Source organism: Ciconia boyciana, chromosome 9, assembly GCF_034638445.1.
Source record: "Ciconia boyciana chromosome 9, ASM3463844v1, whole genome shotgun sequence".
In the NCBI taxonomy this organism is placed as follows: Eukaryota; Metazoa; Chordata; class Aves; order Ciconiiformes; family Ciconiidae; genus Ciconia; species Ciconia boyciana.
Window position 1 is genome coordinate 8,352,649 of NC_132942.1, and position 26,505 is coordinate 8,379,153.

Below are 26,505 nucleotides of genomic sequence, written 5' to 3' on the forward strand. Positions count from 1 at the left end.
CTCTCCTTTTCATTGCTATTTTTTGCCACCTTAATTCCCGCAGAAGTTAACATTTCATTTAAAACTGTAATGTGTAACATTTAATGTGGTAATTTATTACTGAGATCTTTCAAACATAACTTAGTATCCCTAATGCTTTGCCAAAAACAACAAACCAATGGCGGCTTATATGTCATTCCCAGGTGGCGGAAGAAGAAAACCTAGCAGAACAATTACAGCAATTTTGATGGCTGCAGTGCATTGCAGAAGTAAATCTGTGATCAAGTTATGTTCTGCTGTTGCTGTGCTTGCCAACATTGAGACAGTTCTGCTGTCCTTAATACTTCTGCAGTGTTCCAAAAAACCCCAACAAAACACTTTTGAGGTCAAGCTCAATGACTTGATCGTACTTCTGAGACAGAGCACCACATGTGCAGCATATGGGTCCCTCTGGGAGAGGTTATGTCCTGTCACTTAACGGTGAATTCTTTTGCCTGTTTGGAGGAGGGGCATTGACTGGTTCTGAAGGGAGCCTAGTCTGGTCCTCCTTATTTGCAAGTGGGAAATTAGTATGCAATACAAAAACAACTGTTTGATGCTTGGACAGGGATGCAAAGGCACCTGGAACACTGGGTGGTGAAAAGAGTATTTGTCAACTCTTCCTTTGTTTTTTAAATGTTTAGCTAGAGATCTGTATCTTTGAATGTGTTTGTAATATGGAGTCTGGTTTTTCCTTAAGGTCTCCTGTAATGGCTGGAGGACTGTTTGCAGTCGATAGAAAGTGGTTCTGGGAGCTGGGAGGGTATGATGCAGGTCTGGAGATATGGGGAGGAGAGCAGTATGAAATATCCTTTAAGGTGAGCTATGTTCTCTGGAAATTACTTTTGTTTTGAAAAGTAAGAATTGTTCTGAGGCGCAGAATGTGAATGATCTATCTTGTCCTTGCTTTTGCGTGTGACTAAAGGTGAAAGAGCTGGGAGTAGTAAGATAGTACACAGAAGAAACAGCGATGATGTGACCAGTCATTTGTGAGGGTCAGTTTTGGAGCATGATTAGCTGGGGTGTCCCCCGTTCTGTGGTCACAGCTTCAGATGCATGTGCTCTTCCCGGCAAGGGTAAGTCAGCTTGCATGGAGCTTGCTCTGACTGTTAGGCTTCTTAGTACTCACCCTGGCAAGAAGATGAAATACTCTCCTTCTTGAGGGAAGGAGGATTCAGGCAGCTCAGTGTTTGCCCCGTTGAGTACCTCAGTCCCAAGCTTGAGTTCCCAGAGATGAAATTAACTTACGGTATATAGTCAATCCATCTGAATCCTGGCTGCAAGGAACTGAGACTATTAATTATCCTGTAAGAAATCCTCAACAATTGGAATAATAACACGGTTGCTGGCAATTACTTCAGATCATTATCTGCCTGGCTTGGGGACAATTCTGTTACTGACTGACTGACCAAGCTGTTCAGTTGAGGGCTTTAAAATAAGAGTTAGCCAGCTGACCAGAAATGCATACTAATAGTAACGAGTCACTGTGACCCACGAAGACCACTGGTACCTGTGTTATCTTGGAATATGGCACTCTGAAATCCATTCTAGGAAACCCACTGGAATGTCCCAGACCACTGAAGGCAGGTGGCTATTCTTCTCTTCAGTGGTGGGAATCCTTTCCATAGCCTGGAGTGAATCGAGTAAAGATTTCTAGGTTAAACTCTGTTTGGGCCACCATGTGGTTTCTCTTTCAGGGGTTGAATATATAATCTTATGGGTGCCTGAATGCCACTGAACTAAGCTAGTTGGCCTCAGCATGAGGCTAGAAGATGGTAGCGATGCTAACGTAGTGCACAATTTAGCTTTGGCAGCTAAAATTCCTCATCTGTCTCCCCGACCAACAAGTCATGGCTGACCTCTCACAAAACAGATTCCTAATTCTTGATGCTGCTATGCAATTCAAAGGCATATCAAACTGTATTCAGCAAGCCGTATTACCGTGCATGCATACTGTGTACTACTGTACAGCAAACAGTGCAAGAAAAGACATTGTTTTCAAGACAACGTCTTTTCTTCCATTGTTTGCTCACAAAAAGACCTAAGAAAGTCACATTGGAGGTCCCTTGTCCTCCATAACAGTAGCAGGAAGGATGGGGGGGGCACTCTCTTTGGAGACGTCATTACAATTAGAGACATTTATTCTTTGTGTTGCATGTAATGAAAGTGTGTTACAATGTCATTCTCTGCAGGAGGGGCAGTGGCAGTATTCAGCCTCTTTTCCTTGGCCCTTTTTGAAAATGCTTGTTTCCAAGAGTGATGACAGTGGCTGGGCAAGCCCTTTGTCTCTAATGCCACAGCAGTCAGTCACACTGCTTGATCTGCAGGAAATAAGACTACTTCATTCATCTGTTTGCTTATCCTCTCTGAAACACACTGTGTTTTATTTCAGTCCAGAGATGGTAATTTATGGAGGGATGAATTTGCTTTAATTAATCTCTGCAAAGACCCCCTTTTTTGTTTCATTGTGCAACAGAAAAATGAAGTTTTAACTGAAAGAGGCTCAGTGTATTTTCAGAAATTAAGATAAATTGATACATTCATCTGTGGCTGATAGATTTAATAATTCTGCTGGAATTGCAAGAATAGAAGGTTTGTTCATAGAATTTATGAAGCTATGACATTTCCTGGTGAGCTTAGAGCTATGTTTTTACCTTTAGAAGCAGACTGAGATTTTGTAGTTAAAGGAGTACTGTCAAATAATTTAAAGCTCTGGGTTTAAACGTGGGGTACCTGCTTTCACATTATTTATTATCTGATGAGAATTCAGATTCTAAGTGTGCCAAATTTACAGCCCAGCTTTAACAAAGTATCCATTCCTGTGCCTAGGAGTTGTGTGTGCAGGTACTCTTTTGTACTGCTGGTCTTTGATCCATTGCATCAGATCTGACCTTCTCAAGCTTCACCAGGAGTAGATTCCCACCCCCCACCCCCCCCCTCCGGCATATTCTTTTTCGACCATGTATGGACTGTGCTTTACAGTTTTTTGCCTTTATTTTAAAATCCAGGGCTGTGTTGCTGAGAGACTGGAAATAAACAAGTTTATTTAGGAACCTCTTGCCTTTCTGTTTTGAGATCATACATATTTCTGTCATCAGCTGGCTCTGCTTCCTTCTGAGAAGAAACTTGCAGGCTGAAGGCAAGCCAACAGAGAAACCATCAGTGTTTAGCACCTCAGAAAACATTTAGACAGAGAATGCATCAAACTATTAATAGAAGCCTTGCTCCTTGGATGAAATGTGTACACCAAACATTGCTAGAAAACATAGCATGCTGGGAGGACAAAAAAAATTAACTTTAAATTAGAAACAAACTTTCTAACCCTCACTGCTGGTTTGCAGTTTTCTGGGTCTTCTCAATCCCTTAAAACAGAAATTTCTAGATTAGAAATGAAGGAGTCGATCTATCCATTCCATATTCAAGCAGAAACGCACACTTCTTCCTTGTCTTGACCTGTATATATCCAGAATAGCTCAGTGCCTATAGCCCAGTACTTCTACAAGTCAGGGGTCTTCCTATTTCAGGTCATCATCAGATGCAACAGGAAGATTGCAGTCTTGAATTTTAGTTGCAGGCATTACACCTGTTCAAAGGCGACTCCCTTTTTCATTAACCTGGCTTGCAGAATGCTCCAAGCAAACTGCTCTGCAGATCTGCGTGGTGTCACAACTGTTCTCCTCCACGTCAGTGGATTACCAGATGCTGACCTTTGAGTACATTCTTGTATTTTGGAGAAAGGGAAACAAGTATGCTCAGCTCTTTCTGTGCAGCACTTGTTACCTTTCCTTTCTGCTGCCCCTGACTCTACAGCCCTAGTTTCTCTGTTCAGTGGAATTTCTTGAGGGCTTTCTTTTGCTTTTTGGGAGTCACTTCCATACCTTTCTCCTTTGTAGTTTTTCCTAGTCTTTTGTATCTTTCTGCAATGCTTGAAAGTTCGAGTCAAGTATTCAAAATTGAATACTTTACCCAAAGTGACAATGTGTCTTTCCTCTTCTAAACACAGCTTAATAGCTCTGATTTTCTGAATGCTCCTGCATTCTCAACAAATACCTACATTCTGCTGCCTACGTAACCGCTTCATTTTCTTTGAGATTAACGTACTTAATTCGGAGTGGTATATATGAAGCATTTAAACTGTTCCTTTCTGCAAATGCTACTTGTACAGCACTTATCTACGCTCAGTTTTATTTGCAATCATGTTGCCTCTTTTCCAGTATTTTTGTGGCTTCTATTCTGTTTGGCTTACGTAATCCTCACTAAACTGCTTCACGCCTCTCTTCCATGAATACATAGTCTCTGATTTTTTGGGTGTGGGGAAATAGAAGAGGAAAAAGTTATGTCTCTGACTTGTATAGGCATAAATATAGATGTCCTTTGTACCTCAGATCTTGAGTGGTGTGGTTCTCAATCCTTTAGTTGTACATTGTACTTCAAGAGCAAAGAATGAGAATCTGGAATGTCCCTCACTAGGTGATAGATCATGTCAGTTTTAGAAATATTTATCTTGTAATTTAGAGATTGTAAAGCCTTCATAAAATTCAAAGGGCTTGATGCAAACAAGCCATATGGACAGTTGTCATGAAACGAACAATTAAGGGGAGACAAAAGAGATGGGCAGTACTCATGGTCTTTACTCCTTGCTCCAGCAATAGGAAACATCCACTGCACTTATTCTGGTGATCATAGATCCTTTTCCCAAAGCATCAACAGGGATTGCTTCTCCTGATTTCCATAGCATAAAACATGTTGCATGTTTTCCAACAAATGCAAGTGCTCCATAGGTTCTGTTTGCATATCTAATGCATGCATCTCCTTTGCCCCATGTCAGCAGCACATTTCTGATTCACGTTTTGCCACTGGCCTCCTGGCAGGTGCATAGCTCGGGTGCAGCTGCCAAGGGGTCACTTCTGACAGCATTTCTAGTTGTATTGCTGAAGTTAGTGCTGATTGTGAGCCTCCACTGCTTATTCCAGGCACATATTCGCACCACTTTCCAGCAGCTCACGTTTGCCCACACTGAAACAGGACAAGCATTCTGCTGCTTTTTTTGTGGGGGGTTTTTTTTAAGCCAGCACATGCTGCTTAATTCTAAGGCTCTCAGCTGCAGTACAGGGTGGCTTCTTTCTCCCTTCCTATCTGGTGACACAGAGATCAGTTTCAGACCATTGACTTGAATTTTTGGCCTTGTTCACCCTGTGTGCTTGGTTCAGGTTCCCGAGTAGCCTCCCACCAAGCAGCAGCAGGAAAACAGACCCCCCCCACTCTGAAATGTGATTATTGGAAAGTGCTATCGTTACTCTAGAATGCTCCAGACGGTAAGGAGGGGCCATGCGGGTGTATGTTGTGCGAGAGAAGGCGTTGTGCAAACACATAGATCCCAGTGCCTTTTGAGCTACCTTAATCTTTTATAGAGCAGTAAGTCCCAGCTGCAACAGCAGCTGATGCTTACAATACAGAGGATTATGATTTTCCTGAATTACTGGTTGCCCTTGCTTTCATCCTCTCACCTACCTTGTTATGCAGAGATCCTCCTGAACTTATCCACTGTGTCCTTTTCTTCCCACCTTTCAGTGTGTGCTCAGACAACCAGCCAGCTTCTCTCCATTGGTCCATCCCATAGTCTTTATTTCTGTTGTGGCTTGCAGAAGCAGCTTTCTTTTCAAGGCTTGACTCTTTCCTTTGTGGTTTTTTCCTCTCTTGGGAAGGATTGGCTCATCATGGTGCAGTCTTTGGAAACCATAAACCTTGTATACCCAGATAATTTGTGTTCGCACACCAACTGCAGTATTGTATTGTGTGTTTGAGAGGAGAGGTTCAGCTGTCTTACGTGACATTGTTTTTTGAAATACCAGAAAGGGAATTGGATCAGCATAACATTCCCATGTAGAGAATAGGTGGCATATTATCTTGTGCTTTCATAGCACACTAGCTGAGTCAAAGGCTCTTGAGTCGCGTTATGAATATGGAGTTACAGCTGTCCAGGCCACTTAGAAGATGGAGGTAATATCACCGGTGGTGTTATTTTACTTCTCTTGTATATGGTTTTATTATTAGTGTGAGATTGTGGCCTTAGAAAAATCTGTTGCAGTAGGCCCGTTGACCTCAGCGTAGCCAGGTTTTCTCTTAATTCCAGCAGATCTGCCAGCTGCTAGATTCCTAGCTCAAAATGTAGATTGGTAAAATTCTGCCTCAGGAGGAAGAGAAATTTCCTGTTCTCTCCTAATGAGATCTGATTAGATCATTGTATAAAGCACTGCCTGCCTGACCAGGTTTAAGTCTTGTTCTTACGGTGTTCTAGTAAATAGCTGATTGAAATTAAGTGCATCAAGTTCAGACTCTGATGTTTACTGTCGTGTCAGCCAGGGAGATGGGGCGCCATCTCACCCTTCTGTAAAACAACAAGGAACTGGCTCTCCTGGCCTAAGGAGAACACCGTAAGTGACAGTCATTGTCACTGTGAAGGCACAAGGTGCTGCCCCACAGAACAGTGCTGTTTCAGCTGTTTGACAGCGCTGTATTTTTAGCAGTGTAAGTTCTGGTGTGTCATGCCTGTGAACTGTACCCTCGTTTAAAGACAACCAAATATCGCTAACTGAGTGGAAGTGTTCTCTCAGCTAGCACGCAGCTATTTTGAGTTTGCTTCACTTGCAGTTATTCCTTGGCAGACCCTTGGATGTGATTCCCCTGACCTTTAACTCTAGCTTTCTAATGCCTTTGTTAGCTGTGTTTTACCAATGCATGTCACGCTCTTTCCCTCTCCCCCTTCTTCCAGTTTTATAGATAAGGACTGGTAATTGTCTTTATGGAGGTTGTAATGAGTTCTGTCACCACACAAAGAAGCTCACTAATAAAATAAATCAAAGCAGCAATGAATGAATGGAAAGCATGCTTTCAAAATTAGATTTGTACTGCAAGTGCCACAGTGTCACTTGCAGCATGAGACAATGTTAAAAAGGCACTGAGTTGGCAAAGTATCTTGAAAGGGCCACTGAGCTCTGCTAGCAGGAGTGAGGAAGCTTTCCATTGCCTCCATGCAGCACTGATAATTGCAGTATCATTTGGGAGTAAATATTTTAAAGCATGATTAGGAAAAGAGCATGTAAAACTGATCAGTACTTGTTACTTGTTCAGTAACTCAGTTAAGTAGCTTTCTTATCGTATCATTACATGTGTTTATGTAATGTCGTCTTCTGCGCCTGGAGTCTTGTACCAGCTTGGAGCTCTTGGCCCGACATATCATCAGTTCTGTCTAGCTTCCCATACCCCCTGCCTCTCCAATGTACCACTCAGTAAATAAGTGCTGTCTGTATTATTGCTTCATAAGATCTGTGGTGCAAGGACGGTGCTCTCCTCTCTAGCTGCATATTGGCTGCAGGGGTCTGTTTCTCACGTTGCTTAGGGAAGTTGTGTTTTCAGAGGAGATGTGTATTCACGGTGGCCTGACTGAAAGCCTTTCCTTAGAGATCAAGGGCAGGTAAGGCATCCTGTGGGCAGGCAGCAAGGATAACGAGCTGGTGTTTTCATTCAGGCTTGTGTTACACTAAAATGCAGCTGCTTGTGAACAGATAGGGTTTTCATGATGCAGGGTGCAGTGCACAGGGTAAGAATACGGGTTGCTGAGGAATGTGTGTGTCTGTGCAACTGAGCTCTAGGCTTCTTCAGCTGCTCCTGCATTTTTTTATAGTTCCCAGATCTGTTGCAGCTCTTACAGCCTTGCACAAACCATTTCTGTCATAAAAACACAAAATATCCCCAAATTCTTGTTTTCTCAGTCTACCCATTAATTTCCTAGCAGAGAAATCACACTGTGGCCCTCTGCAGCAAAAAGCACAGCAGCTACAGAATAAGAAGCATTTCTAATTCCACTAGAAACTTCACAGAAGCTGAGTGCTAGTTTCTTTTTCATCTTCATCTCTTCTGTACCAGCCTTTCGAGACACAGCAGGGACAAAAGGAATGAAATTCTGTAGAAGGAGTGTTTGTCAACTTTCTTCTTGTCTCTCTCACCATAACGACATGTAATTAAGTACCTTGAACTTCAGAAGTTGCCTGTGAAAAATATTCCTCTAACTGAGAGCAACCAACCTCCATTAAGTTATACGCAGTCAGCAAATGACTGTAATTATTAGGGCCAGTAGACAGAGCTGAAACTCCAGAGGACTTTAGTGTCAGAGCTAATAATTATGCAGCAGCCTTGGCCAAATATTTCTCTTCCAAGCTAAGTATTTAATATTGTCACTGTAGAATATTAATGGAATTGCCTGCTATGTGTGAAGCTGTTGACTAAGCTCATTGTACAGTGAACTGCGGTGGCTCAAATTAGCCACAGTGAATGGAGAGATCAAGAACACTGCATCAGCCTGCAGCGCCAGCGGACCTTAAATATTGCTGCCTCCAGGGCATTAATATAAGATCTGGGGACAAAATGAAGGGCAAGACAGTGTCGTGCTTCAAGAATTGAGGAAGTCATTTGTTTTGCATACTGAAGGATACTTTTTCTTTAAGTATTGATTAGATATCTCTGGGAAGCACATATGAATATATTTCTTAAACATAATGAAGTAGATTGGCCAGTTCAGAAAACATCTCCTTTGGCTTCACTTGGACAAAATGATTACATCCATGCTATAAATAAGGAATAAAATAAACCTGTTGCAGAGTGTTGGCACAGAGTGAAATCTTCCCAGATGGGAAAAGAAACTTCTGGGCCTAATACAGACATTAACCAAGCATCAAGGTAGTCTTCCTCAACTAGCAGTGTGTCCCAGTGACTTTCTGAGGGCTTTTTTAAAGCTAATTATGTTTTCACCAGGCAGGGATTTCTACTTAATTGTAAGGCTGCAAAAGCAATGAGTGCATGTCAGCAATGAAGCCATATGAGAGCAGTGAGAGCCATGGGAAAAGTAGGAGTTTCCTTTGGTTTCTGGCACTTGAACAGGCTCATGAGTTCCCTGGAGTGTTTTGCATAACACATGACCTGTACTACAGAGATGGCCTCCCTTTTACAGCAATGTTACACAGCCTACACCCAGGTCTTATACAGCAGGCCAGTTTAACTATTGTGGTTACTATTGCTGTAATGACATATATCAATTTAAAGTGTGCTGTTCTCTGGGTGCTTGGATTTTTTTTTCTTTTCTTTTCTCTAAAGAATGCAAAATTGAACTGTTTAGCCATTGGGCTTGATAGCACTTGTGCTAAATCAAGGCTTGCTGCATGGCTGTAAGCGGGTAGTTACAGGATTTGAGACTAAGGCAAGGAAGGGAGGGTATTTGGGAGAGAGCGTACTTTAAAATAAAAAAAATGGGTTAAGCTTTTTCATTACTTGAAAGCCTGCCTTTTTTTTTTTTCTTCTTCTTCATTTTTCTCCATATAACCAAGAGTGAACCTGTATCTCTGCTGTTCCACAGGTATGGATGTGTGGGGGTCGCATGGAGGACATCCCTTGCTCTAGAGTTGGTCATATCTACAGAAAATATGTTCCATACAAGGTTCCAACAGGAGTCAGCCTGGCAAGAGTAAGTGGCAATGGCATTCCCAACAACAGATGTCTGACTGCAGTGTGACCATGCTGTTGTCTCCTCTCACTCCACAATGGGAAGCAAATGCAGGCTTTGTAGTCCATAAATTGTACTTGTACAGTGGTCAAATTGAGCAGTTTTGCAGTGGTGGATGTGTAGCACAAAGGGAAGAGAGCCTAGGGGAGCTGCCCACTCATGTGCGGACAGCTGCCATGCTCCAGACATCAGCCATCGCTAGGTGTTGGGAAGGGACTTTGCGATCAGGCACTGGTTATGGAATCACCAATAAAAACAAGATATGGCTTTATTTGTATAATACTTCAGTCATTTTATAGCTGTGCTCTCCAAGAGCAGCAGGCTTCAGCGTGGTGATTGTGTTTTGGTGATTGAAAGACCTCTCAACTTCAAGCATCACAGACCACTGAATGGGCAAGCTGTAATTTTCCACGATGGAACGTTCTGTGCCATCTTATTTCTTAATCTAGTGTAGCCCAAAGAGGAAAGAGCTTTTGCCTATCATGCACTAGCTTTCCCCAGTTCATTTCCAAACGGAGAAGGGATTGTATTGCCCTCTGGTGGGAGAAAAAACTCACAGGAGCAGGAAGGCTGCAAAACTAAAAAACACAAAAAGGTACCCTGCTGTTCTGCAGTCCTGTGGCTTGCACAGTGTCAAAATGTTTCCCAGTTTAATAGCATTGCCCTAGTTATAGATTTGGATTTATTACTCAGCCCAGCAATGACCTGTCAGAGCGATAGAGTGCTCTCCTGTCTGTGCCATCTCTTCAGGAAGGAGCTATATTTCTTTTGATACAGTATTTGGCTCTTGCATACTCCTGCAGTGCTGGAAGGAGATGGCAGACAGGTGTAGCAAAGGCTGTTTCTTGGCATCTAAGATCGTACAGTCACCTTGAGGTGAACACCTGCTCTTGTTGTGTATAGGCTGCATTTGGGGCAGGGTCAGCACACTGCTTATTCTTAACGTCCTAATTTTTTTGGTAGTAAATGACCACTGCTGGACTGACCACCTTCATGCAAGGTGGGCAGTGCTGCTAGGTCACTGAAGTCATGACTGTGCATGGCACATTACTGTGTGGCACCAAGAACGTACCTCATGTTGCCAGAGAACAGTCCAAGGTCCAATGGCTTCTTTGAGTGTGTTGTGACAAGCAGTAGGGCGGGTATCTTGAGAGGGTGGTGTTCATTACTGTCTTGGAATTACACAGTGGATTAAGCTTTACAGCAATACGTGAAATACACTGCTGCCAGCAAGTAAACCCTTTGCTTCTATTCTGAAGGGTCATCACCTGAAAGTTCCATATTCTGGCGGTATCTCAGAGTTTCTCTTAAACAGCTTTTTACCCAAGAAAGTGGAAGAATAGTGGTAAGAAAGAATATTGTGAACTGAAGCTTTCCAGAAGGGAGTACTGCAAATCCCATTCCTAGATGGATATAAAAGGCGCAATACGAAGGATTTAAGAAAGCAGCTTTTTGTCGGGGACCTTTGAATGTCCAGTGGTATTTACCAGCATCATTTCCTGACTAGCTTCTTTACAGAAAAAAAGGAAAAAAATCCAACTTTTGATTAATGTTGTTTTTCTTATCCACAAGGAACTAGACATAATGGCCAAGTGCCAGGATTCTGTTTTGACCTCAGCTGAAAATATCTTTCTAAAAGTCCCTTGGAACTAGAGAATAATAAAAATAATCTTTGTCCTGAAGCTGGAGAGAAAGAGTGGATGTGAATGAAAATCCTTTCTGAGCAAAAACATGAGAGCTGTTCTGAATGCTAATGTCAGTAGTTTGTGCAGAGTGTTCTCAGGTGGTTTTCCCTCTCATTTTCACACGTGGCTGTTACCCACACAGAACTTGAAGCGGGTGGCTGAGGTGTGGATGGATGAATATGCAGAGTACATATACCAGCGTAGACCAGAGTACCGGCATCTTTCTGCAGGGGACGTTGCAGCTCAGAAGGAACTTCGCAACAACCTCAACTGCAAAAGCTTCAAGTGGTTCATGAACGAGGTCGCGTGGGACTTGCCGAAGTTTTACCCACCAGTGGAGCCTCCAGCAGCTGCTTGGGGAGAGGCAAGTTTGTGCTCTGAAATCTGCGGTGGGCAAACAGGCTGCAGTTTGGTTTTTTGAAGTTGCCTTACCCATGTGCTCCAGTACCAGTTTGCTGTGAGTAGGGTGGCAAGTGAGTGTTTAAAGATCCTGTTTGATATGTTTCAAAGACCGGAACTCGTCTACCATTATATTGGCCTGATCAAAGAAGGCAGTTAGGCAGCCGTTTTTATTAGTGCACAACGACAAAGAGAATAGAGACTTGGCTTGTTCTGCATGTTGTGTATTTACTAGAAGGCAGAACATGCCAAGAGGGAGGACTAGGGAGAGGCAGCAGCTGAGCAATAGTAGGAATCTTGTATTTCCAGAGGGCTACACGACTGTGTTGAGCTACTCTGCTCCTTAGTTTTCCCATCTGAAAGCCAGGAAAACCATCCCTGTTTTTGAAAGTCAGCTGTGTTCTGGGAAAAGAATCAGCCCAGGAGTGAAGTTGTGGATTGTTACACATAACAACATAGTGGGCTCTGCAGTCCTGTAGCTAATGGGTTTTGGCTGTGTCCTGGAGGTTATTGTACAGCTGGTGATGGGTCCCATTTTGAGTTCCTGTGCTTTCTTCTAGCTGTTACCTGCCAGCTCAGATACATAGTTAAGTGAGGAATCTTAAAACTGTTCATACAAATACTGCCACTATTTGAGGCAATTTAAGCCTTCTTTCCTGTCACTTGGTAAGAGCAGAAGATTCAGTGACTAATTTACTATTTCAGATACGCAGTGTAGGAACGGGACTGTGTGTGGATACTAAGCATGGAGCCCTGGGATCCCCACTGAGGCTGGAAAACTGCGTGAAGGACAGAGGAGAGGCGGCATGGAACAACGTGCAGGTAACAGTCTCTCTGATAAATCATCGGCCCCTAAATAAATTTGGGAAGGGAGAAGTTATAAGAAGAAGTGTTTGAGAAGGAAGGCCATTGCAGAACACTGTCGGGTGAACAGAGGGTGCTGTGCACCCCAAGGCTCATGTGCTAATTATACTTGATGGGCTTGTAGCAGGATGTGGCTTGTGCTTGTGGCAGGGTCTGGAGCCTGGAAGACTTTGTGCAGAGCTTTTACCTCCCCTTTGAAGTTCTCAGAGTGAACAAAAGAAAGCACAAGAAAACAATATGCCAAAATAATAAAAGAAAACAGTAACAAGGCAGCTGTAATATGTAACAAAGTGAATATTAACTTCAAAGGTTGTGCTGAAAGAAGTGATAGAGGAGCATCATGCATATTAATGAACCTGCAGGAGCATTCAATAACCGCTTACTATCATGCTTCTGACAGGAGGCAAATGCATTATAAACACCAACCGTTGCTGGAGAGAGATGAAACCGGCCAGGCTATAGATTCACCCTCTCAACATATAAGGTGCCAGAAATGACAGCTTTATTGTAACAGAAGGGAAGGAAATATTAGTTTGTCTAAACTGTAGCAGCTGAGCTGAGAAAAGATCAAGAAAACAATGCTTCTATTACAGAGCCATGCATAACTCTTCAGGGGAATGGCTTCAGTAGTAGGAGACAGAGGGTTGTTGCATATCAGTTTTAATGCATGAAAACTAGAAATGAGACCAATTTACCCAGGCATAGTCCAAAACTAAGCTTCTGTTGTGACAGGAGGATCTTGAACAATTAGTGTTGGCTTATGTTTAGGAGGAGAATGTGTTTTGAGCTTCTGTGTAGCATTGAGCCTAAATGATTGCGGTAATTTCTCTCCCAAGAGAGGTTTAAAAGAGCAACAGAAACAAAGTAGCTTCTTTGTGCAAAAGTTTTTGGCCAGGCTGCTTGAAATAGTAGCACCCTGCTTGTTACTGGTCTTTCTTACTGCCCCATGAGATCTCTCTGAAGAGAGGACCATTCTTCTACCTGGCTCTGAAAGGAGCCCCCAGAACAGCCCGTCCCCTTGGGGACTGAGAGAGAGGTGTGCTGGCTAGTAGCCCTTCAGAACCACCTTGACTAGTGCTGGTCACAGAGGACACCTGCACCCTTGCCAGAGATGCTGTCCTTGTCAAAGCAGAAAGCAAAAGCTTGACAGCAGTGCCTGCCTTTAAACAAGTTTATCTTTTGTGGGATTCAGTCCTACAATGGTTAAAGCATGTCATAAGCCAAGCCATGATCATCAGACTGAAGATGCAGTTTGACCACACTACTGTCTCAAGCCGTAGCCAAAAGCAAATGCCACAGAGGCAGTGCAAGGAACAGAGCATGCGTGTGGTGGTACTTCCACCGACTGTTCTCCTATGGTCCAATCCCTGTGGCTCAGGGATTTCCAGGCCACACGCACTGTCATCCAGCAACTTTCATCAAGGCCACAGCATTGCCAGGCATTGATAGGCTGTGCCTAGTTACTAGAGCTAAAATCCTTTCTCTTCTTTTCTGTAGTATCCCTCCTTTCATTTCACCCGAAAGTGCTAAGAGATCATTGCAGGGTCAGTAGAAGAGAGCACCAGGAAGCGTTGCCCTAGTGATTGCCCTTCTGACACTCCTGTGGAGTGGGGTGGGGAGCTGTGGACCTCCTGGTCTCTTGTCACAGGAGGTGTGGGACAGACTTTTCTCAAGGTGACTGCAGGCTGCCTGTGCAGACTTGGGTATTTACTGCCAGCTTTAACTCAGAGCTCCTGTAGCTCTCTGCCTTTTTTGCTAGCTGCGAAGTGCTGTAATTGGTCAGCTGCTCACTTAATCCATGATGTATGTCTGCATTGCAGAGACATTCAAGGCTGCTATTAGTACCCAAGCTAACTAGCATGGCTGTTTGCAGCAGCACAGTCTCATTTAGCATGCTGTGTGGCAGTCCGCAGGGTAGCTGTTACAGACTCCCCTAGTCAGCAGTCCCTGTCCCCAGAGGTGGAAGTAGTTTTTCTCTAGAAGATACTGTCCTTTCCCTGAAGCCATTCCCACCCTGTGGGCAAAGAAGGGAACGTCGTCGTTCTGCTGGTGAAAGCACCGTGCCCAGTACCAGCCATCCTGAGGGTCTTGTTTGCCCTGGCAGGTATTCACGTTCAGCTGGAGAGAAGACATCCGTCCTGGGGATCCTCAGCATACCAAGAAGTTTTGTTTTGATGCCATTTCCCACAGCAGCCCTGTGACCCTCTATGACTGTCATGGAATGAAGGGGAACCAGCTCTGGAGATACCGAAAAGTGAGTGAGTGTGTGTGTGTGTGCGCGCGCGGATATGCGTATTCTCATTTAAGGTGTCAAATTGCTTATAGGCACTTAATTTTCCTTAAAATGTCACCATTCATGTTTTATTCCTTCTCTTCATGTAGCTGTGGTAAGAGAATCTGCAGACAATCTGTTGTCATTGTGCCATTAATTACCCTTGATTAGAAAGAGATGACTCCCCTGTTCCACAGGCTAGAAATGGTGAGGACTGCTTCGCCAGGGCTTGCTAAGCAGAAGGACACTCTCCTTGCAGTCCTGTCCACAGCTGGCAGTGAGGTGATGCAACACCCTTGCAAAACCTGTTTGCAAAGAGGTGTGCTGTGTTTATTGGTTTGTTCTGAATACTAGAAGATCATGCTGAAAGTAGATAAGGATTTATTCATCCTCCTACTAAGCAGTGCTTTTGTGGCCAACAGGTAAGTAAATTCTTGACTAGATGCCCTGTCGTAGTTCTTGCAATCCGCGTGCACTGTGCCTCCGAGGGACTGCAGCAGGATGTGAGCCTGTAGGCTGGAGAACCTGGCTTCAGACATAGCTTTAGAGCTTCCCAGTGCAGATGTGAGGATTGGGCTGGATACTGTTGCAAGGGGTGGGAATGGACCCTGAGGCTTGCCAACCAGTTAAGTGTGGAACAACTTCTTCAGATACATCCAAGTGACAAAATAGCTTGCCTTAGCTTTTAAGACTTCTTTCTGTTGGTTTTCAAACAGCTTTGCTTCTCTGCTTAGCAACCTCACATCAAATTTCTCTTCTCCAGGACAAGACCCTCTACCATCCAGTAAGCAGCAGCTGTATGGACTGCAGTGAGAGTGACCGAAAGATCTTTATGAATAGCTGCAATCCTTCATCTCCAACACAGCAGTGGATATTTGAACATACAAACTCAACTGTCTTGGAAAAATTTAACAGAAATCTTGATCTTTAAAAGACTGAGAAAATATATATATATATTTTACAATTATAGTTTTTACTGGGGAGGGTTACAAAAAATTTTTTTAAGAATACTTTTTTTTAAACAGTTAATGAAGGTAAAAGGGAGAATCTCAGGAGAAGGTTAACTAGCAGGCCAGTCTTTATTGCGAAGATGCTGCATCCTTCTCTTCTGGGGATGGTGGAATTTTAAAGGCTTTGCCAGAGCCACTTCTGTGCTGAGACTGAACAGAAACTCTGTTTTTAGAGGAGTCTGAATGTGATTTGAACTTCTTTTTTTTTTTTTGCCTTTTTTTGGTTTGTTTTATTTCCCACCTGGGTCTGGTGTTAAATTATTTTGTTATCCAGGACCTTCCAGAACTTTTTGTAGGTGCTATACTACCCTCTGAAGCATTCCCACATAGTTGTTTTATCTTCCAAAGTCAATCTAAGTAAAATCTCAAACACAAGATTTAATCCTCCGATGTCACAGACATCAGAAAAAAAAAAAAGGGGGCCATCAGAATGTAAAATGAAATGAGTATTTTTTTTTGCCCTAAACCAAAATATATTTCAAAGAGGTTGAGTATTATTACTTTCCAAATCGTAGCTCTGATAAAGGAATGAGTTCTAGTGGAAGTGCAGCCAAGTGTTGGGAATATTGCTGTAGTTATTAGCAATGAGGAATCTGGGTTTCTGGTCCATTCGCTTTGCAGTCAGTTTGTCACTCACTGTTGAATCTTCAAGGTCAAAGATTAGCAGAGGGTTTTTAGGTAAGTACAGTTCTTACAGGTGAAGATTTTTGCTAAGAGCCTTTGGATATCAGGTTCCAAATTTGCCTCTTATTCAGAATCTTTTTAGCATGAACACATGTAGGGTTTCTCAGAGTTAAATCCACTACATGATGGCAACTTCCATTTTTCCTTTAGAGGTTTGAAGGCTAACTTAATTCACAGTTGGTGTGAGCAGATTAATTCAGGATAATTAAGTCAGGGCTAAGATTAGCCATTGGTCTTTATCTGTTTGTTCTTCAGTCTGTAGTTTGTTGCGGTCCTGAGTTCTGTGGTCAGTAGTGTTCTAGCCTTGTGGGAATGTGCTGTTAATCTCTCCTCCTTTCCCAGCATCCACGGCACTGTACAGTTTACTGTGACTAGAAATCTGTTTGCTTAAGCAGAGATGTGGGATTGATGGGCCAATTTCACTAGTCCCCTGTCCCTTGTGTAGTCAGTTAGCAGTGCAAGGTCTGGCTGTAGGATCTGTCAGGCACTGAACCAGAATTGTCTCATCCCGGGAGCTGGAAAAAAGTACTGGCACTAAAGGATGAATGGAGGACCTTTGGTTTCAAGACTATCTGAAGCAAGTGTTTAAAAAAACCCCACACTGGTTTAAAATTAAGTTGTTGCCAAAACAGTTTTAATAGTTCAGCCCACTTAGTCTTATACTGAAGGCAGCAGTGGCATTTTCTAGTAAAAGCTGTGAATGACGGTGCAGTTAACCTTTTGCAAAGATGCTGCATCAATCAATAAAACTAGCCCTTTTCCAGTAATTGCCCAGCTCCGCAGTTTGTCCAGCTGAGGAGGTTGTGTGCAGCCAGCTCTGAGAGTGGAAGGCTGGAACACTCCGAGTAGGAGCAGGGCACCCCTCTGGGACTCTTGATAAGCACAGTTAATGGACTTCCCCTCCTTGGAGAGTCAGGGAAGCTCTGTTCTGGGATATCCTTCTCTCCTGTGAAGGCAAGGAGATTTTTGCCTAGTGTCAAGAAACAAGCAGGCTGGCTCCCTCTGCAGAGCTCCAGAAGTAAGCAGCCCTTTCTGATGTTGCCAGTTGTAGGATCATTGCCCATGTTTCAGATGTCTTTGAGCCATGTAGTGCTGTGTCTGTCAACTGGGAGCAGACTAGGACACAACTAGCTGCCTCTCAAGCTCTCAAGTCTGATGTATTGACTATGAGGCTCAAGATCATTTCCACCTCTCTCATCCTCGCAGCTGAGGCCATGTCAGACCTGTTCTGCCAACTTACCTGGCCCATGCAGTCATGAAGCAAGGGAAACACGGGCACTGCATTGCAGCTGGGACCAGGCTTGCCAAATGTGTTGGGCAGTCCCTAACATTTTGGGAGTGAAGAAAGAAAAAAAAGCTCTAGGCTTTCGTTGTGACAGTTTTGCAGCAGTATTGATATGGAAGTGAGACCAGTGTCAGAGCTGACATCTTATGTTCTCAGTAACTACAATATGTCTGTCATTAGGATCCCTTTTCATTTCTATGGGAGACAGAGCCACTTTCCAGTTCTTTGTGTCTGACTGTTTCTTTCCTTAAGTTATTAATGCTCTCATTAGTCTAGTAGTGCTGACTGTGGATCGCTAGATGGCCTGACTAGATGTCTTTATGAATGTTTTAATACCTGTGGAACAAGAAGCTGTTTGTCCATGAACAGTGCTAGTTTTTTTATAATTGGGACACAATCAGCAAATGATATAAATGTACTGTAGGTCATTCTGCTTGCAGCTTGCAACTTTGTGTGTCTTAGTTTTCTAATGAGAGGATTAGCTTCTGTTTCTAAAATGCATGGCTTGCTTTGTACTTGGGCTCACCTTGTGAAGAGAGTCCTAGCTGCTTGGCTTGCTGGACGCTTGCTTCAGAGAGAACTGCAGTAACGAACAGGTCTTTTACCACTTAATGATCTTAATTGGGAGAGAAAGGACAGCTCTTAGCAGTATGCACCAAAAGATTAGGTAATTGTTGAGGCGATTCCTGTTTGACAACCAACCACCAGTACATGGAAACGGGAGCTTTACTGTGAGTGGTCCTTCTGGGTCCTTCTCCGTATGATTGATCTGATCTGTTTTCTGAAGGTTTGGGATCTGAGTGTGATAAGTGCCCCACAAATTCTGTATGCTTCTGACTGGCTCACTGGGCTTTGAGCTATTAATTTATTTACATCAATTATACTTTTCAATACCCTAGAGGCTTTGCTGACTAATGAGAAGACTTAATATAGCCAACCATCCACTGATTGAGAAATAGAAGCTGTATTCATCATCTACATCTTTAACTGAGCCTTTCCTGGGCAATCTGGTTAATTATTCCAATTACTTTTGGTTATTTGTAAGCAAAATTGCTAAAGCATGAATACATAAGCAAATCTTCACATCTGCATGCAAGTCAAGACTGGAGATTAAATACCAGTGATTATCTAATGCAAAATAAATGTTTTCATATTTTTTCCAAAAAAATATTCAAACAACCCTTCTCTCCAAGGCTGCATAAACTCTGCTGCTTTTAAGTATCAGAATCCCAGACAACAGGGGGATCCCTGGATGTGTGTTATGTCACATAATAATACTTTGATTTGCTCTTGAAGCTCTTGTTGATTTATACTGGTGCTAATCTCTGAGGCCTACAAACAGCGTAATAGGTTTGGGGCTCTTATGTGTGCAAGATGTCTTTTTTCATGCCTGGGAAATTAACTTTCTTTTCCACACCATAATAGAAGAATGTGTGGGCCTCACTGAAAGGGGAATACAGCATCATTAAAATAAAGATGTGCCTTTTTAAATGTAAATGTACAGCAAATGCTTAAACTTGAACCATTTCCTAGTGCCTTGCTGGACAAGAGAGAAGGGGGGAAGGGGTTGGGAGATAAGGATGTAAGAAAAAGCTTGACTCATGCAGTGTTTGTGTTTTTTAAAATGCCTGACTTTAAGTGCAGAATTTGTGTGAACGACAGTAATTCAGAAGCTCCTGGGTTTCCTCTGTTTAAATCGACATCATTAATGACTCGGGGGGGGGGGGGGGGGGGGGGGTGTCATTCCTAATAGGAAGACTTGGAAAGGATGGCAGCTTCCTCTTGGTATACTGTAACAACTAAAGCTAGACCAGAGGATGTCTTGGTTAGCTGTTGGATGTTTCACCTCATGGTGAAGGCTCATGCATTTCACCGGCACGCAAGATCCTGCATTTTATTTTCTAAGTATCCAAATCAGAAATCACAAATAGTCCCAAAGAGATATCAAATCTGTTGCAGAAGTGTCTTTCCAAAAGTCGATGCCTTCCATCGCTGGGAAACTTTTAAAGGGTGTGTTCAAATCTCTAATACAGAAGTAGCAAGAAAGCAATTTCTCAGCTTAACTTTCTTCCTGGTTTGTTTTACAGTAGTCTATGCACAGGGCTTTGCTTTCCTTTCCTTTACTGGAGAGTTCCAGTCAGCAAACTTTCCTCCTCCCTGCTGCACTAAGACATCAATGTACTGAAAGTCAAACAGGCACCACCAGCAACTGGCCTTGCAAGAACTCAGTGCTCTTGTAGCTGCTGTAGGATCATTATAGTAGCTGTGCTGGCTTATATCACTGAGGGGAGAGAAGAGAGATCTCCTAAAAGTCATACTGGGCAATTGCATGACTGCTGGGTAAAAAGGGAGAAGCTTTTATTTTAAATTGTCTTTCAAGATATGGACAGACACTTGAATGGTTTTGACTGGAGAAAACAGATGGCCTCTAGCAGTCAGCCTGTCATGCTTTCAGTCGAAAGAGCCCTGGTAAAGTTATGTCTGAAACAGTCTGGCGCTGCTAGTACAAGGGATTCAAGTGTACCTTGCATCCCACATCCACTCCCAGCTGCTGTGGTTCATGTTCTTACTCACCTACTGTATTTCTAACCCCTTGCAACGAAGGAGCCTGGTGGTGCCTAAGTCGGTCCTTATCTGACAAGCAGCAGTCTAGGTTTCCATTTTAACAATCATTTAGCATGAAAAGCTTCTTAAATAGTTAGCAAACTGTTGTCAAAATGGTGAGTAGCTTTAGGTTAATGTCAGAGTCTGGGGGAGTAGGATTAAAAGGTCTTTCACAGGATACATAGCAAAAGTGGAGCTGGACTGCGAGTCAGGAGCACTGTGTCCTACTCCCAGTCTACCAGTGGCCTATTACTTGCTCATAAGCAAGGAAGGTCTGTGTGCTGCAATTTCCCAACCTGTGTAAGATTGAGCTTTAAGTGCTTTATTTGCTGACCTAATGAGCATTGAGTCCGTATTTTAAAACAAGCTGCAAGTCCTCACGTGGTTCAAGTGGAGGGGAGAGGTGCAAGGTGTGGAGAATAGGAAAGCCGAGATCTGAAATTTCCATCAGCATTCAACACACACTTGTCAATTCATCTCATATTCTTCATTAACCAGTCAGATTGATTTATTCACATTATAAATTTAAAGTGTAACTAAAATAAACTCACCTCCTGCTACGATTGCTCCTTTGTAGTGTCACGCTTTAACTTGGAGATCTGTGTGTGAAAGTAGGCAATGATAGATTATGGAAATCCTAATAAAAATCCTATGTCTGCTTTTTGATTCTGCCTCTGCTAGCTGAGTATACTCCTTTATTCGCTGCATTTGAGCTTTCTTGGTGCTTCTGTATGACCCAAAAGGCTTCAATTATTCCAGCAGATGCAAGGGATTTGGGAGTTTTATATAAAGCCACTGGATCTATGTGGTCTTAAATCTACTAGTTCACCTCTAGGAAAAAAGTCCTAATCCCAATTAGTGAGCAAGCAAATGCAAACTTCAACCACAAAACAAGATAAAAACTGATCAAGCTAATAGACTAAAACGTTAGCCCTTACGATAACAATAACAAATAGCTTTAGCCTCTAGGGTGAAGGGAATTGGTTTCAAAATGCATTCTCCAGGATCTCGGTGATAAGGTCTAAGTTTGTCTATTCCTTGTACTGCATGCATTTTATCTGTAAAACTGGATGGTGCCTCTTGAATCAGTGTATATTTATTTCTGTGCATATTAGGACCAACAGCCTAATATCTGGGGGTGGTAAAGGACTTGTAGCACTTTAATGTAGTAGCTTTCATAAATTGGGAATCATTGATAGAATGCCTAGTGTTTTTAAAGTTGAATGGACTTCCTTTTATAATATATTTAAAATAAATTTTTAATGTGTTTTCTGAAACTGTGTATGCAGAAATGACTGTCCCTGCCTGTTTTGCTCCAGTGATTGATTTCCCTTCTCTCTACTTCTTATGAGAATAAGCTTAGTTACCCTGGTCTGGTGTTTCCTCAGCATAGGCTTCCTGCCACGTCACGCACTGCTCTCCTCCAGCCCCTTTGGGAAACATCCTTCCCAGCTGCCCTTTGAAGGTACTGGGTATAAATTGCAGGATTTACTGTGTTCATGCACAAGCAGCTGAGAAGCTCATGCCTGAGTGCTGTGTTGGGCGTATGTGGCAGGTTCAGGGAACTGGGGGCTGCAGAGATGCCTGCAGGGCAGGAGCTGTGAACTCCTCTGCTCCTCACAGCTGCTTCCAGTCAGCTCTGAAATCAATGGGAACAACCCACCATGCCCCAAAACTCCAGCCTGTCAGAAGACCCTGCTGCACTTCAGCTCAGACCAGTTTAACAAAGAGTGGCAGCCACAAGGGGAGGGGACACGTGAGGAGAAATGTAAGGAGATGTGGACAAAGCTGGAGGAGATGTGGAGGGAGACATGTTTGTGCAAGGAGGTGCTCTGTGCCCAAGGCTGCAATCCTGGAAGGACCACGGCCATGGTGGGTGACTTGTGCTGAGGTCGGATACCCCCAAGGGATAGTGGCCATGGACAGTCCTTGTTGGTAGGGCACACCGGGAAGCACAGAGGAGCGGAGAAAACCCAGCACAGAGAAGTGAAGACACACAGTTACACACTTGACCCTGACCTCCTGCACCACCCGTCACCTCACTGAATGAATTGGGAGAGACTGCGTATGAAGAGTGGCAAAGGGGAGGTGAAACTAGGAACAGTGGAGGACAGGTGTTCGGATGAAATTTAGCCAAAGGAAGGAGGAGGAAAGGTCTTTACTTCAGTGTCTGTTTTCTTTTTTCTCAATACCCAAATCAGTGATTGAAAGTTTGTGTTAATTGGCAACTAAGTAAGTAAAAATTTCCCAGGTTGTTACTGTTGTGGATGACAGTCTTGGAGCATCATCTACTGCAGTGGCTTCCCCATGGTCAAGCTACGGCTGGCTTTCCATAGGGAGGAGCTTTTGAGTGTAGTTGGCTGCTACTCTGTGTGGGTGAGTGCTTCAGAAGAGGGGCTGGGGTGGGACTCTCAGGAACTCTTGTCCCCCTGACCAAACACTGCAATGCTCTCATGTTTGGATGGTGACCCTTGTGCCATCCTCCCTCCTGTCATGCCTAGATGGTGACCCTTCACAGTCCTCCTTGGAGCATGGGCCTTGCTGTCCTCTCAAGAACAGAGCCTTGCGGGTGAGGCCCTCTGAGAGCCGACAGCTGGGCAGCAGCCTCCACATCTGGGACACTTCCCTCCCTGAGTCTGTCACCAGCCATGTGTTCAAAGCAACACAAAAAGCTTTTCTCAAAGGCAGTTTGTGTGTTTACTGCTGAGATATATATGGCCATGAGAATAAAATGTTAAAATCACCCAAGCCTATACATGCATCTTGTCTGAACTACCTTTTCCTGTGGTTTGAGGGAGCTCAGCATCGCACAACTGTTGCCCAGCTTAGGGCAGGATGAAGCTGTCCCTTTCTCTGCGTGCCTGCCTTGAGAGCAATCGCTCGTGGATCCATCCTACACCTTGGTTTTCAGGGGAGAGTTTTCAACAGCTCACTGCCCTTTTTGTGTTTTCGTCTTCAGGTGGGGAGAGCAGTCTTTCAGCCCAAGTGAAGGTAAGTTTATAAGCATTGCTCATGGCCCTATTCCATGTTCCCATTTAGGACCCTCAGCACTTTCTACTGTCACCACTTCATTTCTTTTGTGGCCTTCCCAACACTCCCTTTTACTTACCTCCATGGGGTGAAAAACAGTGAAATAAACAGAGAGGAGACAAACAATAGCATGTGTGAAAATCAGCATGTGTAAAGGAATGGAAAGGCTCTTTCTTGGGGGACCAGCAGATAACTGCAAGGCATGCTCCTAAGGGAACGCTGTGCCATGATTCTTGGCCATGGGAACATTTCCCAGGGGGAGTATGTGCCAAAAGCTGTGACAGTTTAAGTGTTTTAGCAGGTTCAATATGTGCCACCCTAGAAAAATGCTGAGGAGAGCGGGAGTCTGGCAGAAGGTGCTAGGGCAGAGTCTCCATTGGCCTCCAAGGTACAGAAAATGGAAATGGTCTGATTTCTGACTGGAGGTACAAAAAAATAAAAAGGGCTTCTTCCCAGGACAGGACATCTTTGGCAGCACAGACACCTTTTGGAGAGTAGCATTTCTGTCCCAAGAACCCTGAATGGCTCCATTAAAACAGTAAGTTCCAGATGACAGCTACATCGCAGACTTATCTTTACAGGGTAGTGCTGCTCCAGCTGAGATTTAAAGGCCTGTGCAGGTTCCCCTAATTTGATTAGAGGGCTGGCTTGGATGGGCAGGCTATTACAGCTTCAAAGGCACTAAAGCTGCCTGGGTGCTGATGGGTTTATGAAACATTGTTTCTCACTTCATTGCAGCTCCCACAAAGAATTATTAGATCAGGTTAGTGATAGATACGTAATAAAGAATGTCTCTATGAGGCAGTTTATTTCACAGCAAGCTAGTTCCGGACTAGCAGACTGTGAAACCTTGAGGTTCCCATGAGGATAAATATGCTGAAATAAACTGCAATTATATGAACACCTCCATGCACTTTTTTTTTTTTTTTTTTTTTAAACGGGAAAAAAAGGTGTCATTGTGTTAGCCTGAGCTGGAGGTACATAGCATTGAATTAGCAAACAGTGACAAAAGCAGGGTTTTTTCCCTCTTAGTAGGCATTGCAAAACAACTTAAAACCTTTTCATTTGCATGGGATGAGAGTTTGCAGCCAAAGATGAAATACAATCTGACGGTAAGTACCAACCTGTTCTGGCACTGATGGTGCCTGTTTCCCCAGCCACTCCCAGCTTCCCGTAGAATAGTCCAGGGAGCACCTGCAGACTCTCCCCCTCTCGGGGACAGGAGGAAGTCCTGCCTGTTATGATCATGTTCCCTTTTATCTACTTGCTTGCTGCTATTATCATCTGTCCCTACAGCCTGTGCTTCCAGCTTCCTGAATGTCCTTCTGCAAGATTTCCTCAGCCTGCCATTTGATTTTTATTCGTAATGTTAAGATAAACCTAGAAAGCTTGCTATCGGGAGCTCTGAGATCACTGTCAGCCTTCTGGTATTTTTCCTTTCCCAAAAATAAGGGAATATCTGTATGTTTTTTGCCAGGAGGGTATTACTTCAGGCAGGCAGACCCCGAGCAATTTGGCCAGGGGCTCTTATAAGCATCAGCATCTTGCTTTTTTAAACCTCTTTGCTCTTCACTAACTGCTTGTTGGTCTGCTGGTAAAGTCATTTGTTTCCACCACCTTCCCATTGAGTGGCTGGCTTCTGGGAGCCGTGTCCCCAGGAGAGTGCACTGTCGTTCTCGAGTAGTCACATGGACAAACAGGAATTAGTAATTGCCTGAGTGGACCAGCAATAAAAACTAAGACAGGAGGCAGAACTGTTGAGGAAGAGTATTAAGTCCCTGCCCTCCAGATTTATTCAGAGACATGCTTGGTATTGCAAGGAGTGCCTGGAAAATATGTATTTTAGCGTTTCTCAGTCTTCTTGTGGGGAGCAGGCAGAACAGGCTGCAAGACGCCTGTGTCAGTGTTACTCTAGAGCAGGCTGATTTGATGACCAAGAGCTTTCAGGAGTCTCTTGCAGAGGTATTTTGTGTGTGTGATTCAGCACAGTTCATCCTGTGCTAACGCACATTGTTCCACGTGTGGGATTTCAGACTTTGAAGTAATTTTAGTCTATAGAACCTTTTTTCTGTTTGTGCAAAAAGTCTTTTCTTCAGGAAGATGAAATCTTTTTCCATTTACAGCTGCCCACGCACCTTTGACAATAGCGTGTGCTGTCTGGTATTACAGAGGTGACAGCAATTCCAGAAGTAACATCTTTTCTCTACAGATCAGTAGGAATTGCTTTCTCCCCCCCCCCCCCCCCATTCCCCCTCCCCCATTTTACCCTTCTTTTTTTTCCTTTTCCGAAGATGAAAGAAATGCAAAGCTTCAAGTCAGATTGCTTTGGGAAACACTTTCCCAGGTCCAATCTTTTCACTACCCCTGCCTTGTAATTAGTAAAAAAAAAAATCAAAAAAAAAAATCCATCTTCTTTAATAATATTTCAGCCAGGAACTCCTACCTACACGACATCAGGAGCCTGACGTGATGATGTGACAGGCAGCTGTGCAGGATGCCGACACGAGCTGTGTACAAGGCACTGGCCGAGAGCCGCCGGCTCAGCCTGGCCGTTTGCCGGCTCTCGGGCCGCGGTTAGAGCGGCGCCGGTTCAGCTCTGGTCGGCCGGAGAAACCCGCGTTAGGAGCCGGTGATCCAGAGGCTGAGGCGGGCGGGAGGCTTGTGCCTCGCTGTGCGGGTCCCTGGGGCGCAGAGGAAGCCCGAAGGCCGGCGGGGCGGGGGACGCTCCCCGCCTCCTCCCCGAGGGACAAGGCCGGGCACCCGCTCCGGCGGCGCCCGGGGCGAAGGCAGACGCCGAGTTTCCTCAGCCTCCTGACGGGAAGCGAGCGAGCGCCCGGCGGGGCGGCGGGGGCGGCCGGGGATCGCCGCTCCCGTCAGCGCCGCCACGGGCGGGGGGGGGCGGGGGGCACTGCGGTGCCCTGGCAACGGCGCGCGGGCCCCCCCCCCCGCTCGCGCGCCTCTCTGCCGGCGACCTTCCGGCTGCCGTGCGAACGCGGAGGCGGGCTGGGGCCGGGCGGTGGCGGCAGACTGGCAGAGCCTCGCCCCAGTAGGCGCGCGGAGCGGCGGCGGCGCGGCCCGCCCCGCGAGCCGCGCTGCCC

The 26,505-nt window shown here is 44.3% G+C and overlaps 1 protein-coding gene across 1 annotated transcript in view; it reads left to right on the forward strand.

Annotated features, from left to right (window-relative positions):
• Nucleotides 1-21,626, forward strand: part of GALNT10 (polypeptide N-acetylgalactosaminyltransferase 10) — a 94,190-nt gene extending 72,564 nt beyond the window's left edge. The window contains exons 7-12 of the mRNA XM_072872470.1: nucleotides 719-836; nucleotides 9,428-9,535; nucleotides 11,402-11,623; nucleotides 12,364-12,480; nucleotides 14,627-14,776; nucleotides 15,558-21,626. Of these exons, the coding sequence (XP_072728571.1) occupies nucleotides 719-836; nucleotides 9,428-9,535; nucleotides 11,402-11,623; nucleotides 12,364-12,480; nucleotides 14,627-14,776; nucleotides 15,558-15,725 (883 nt within the window). The 3' untranslated portion in view covers nucleotides 15,726-21,626. The remainder of the gene's footprint in view (nucleotides 1-718; nucleotides 837-9,427; nucleotides 9,536-11,401; nucleotides 11,624-12,363; nucleotides 12,481-14,626; nucleotides 14,777-15,557) is intronic.
• Nucleotides 21,627-26,505: the final 4,879 nt, after the last annotated feature.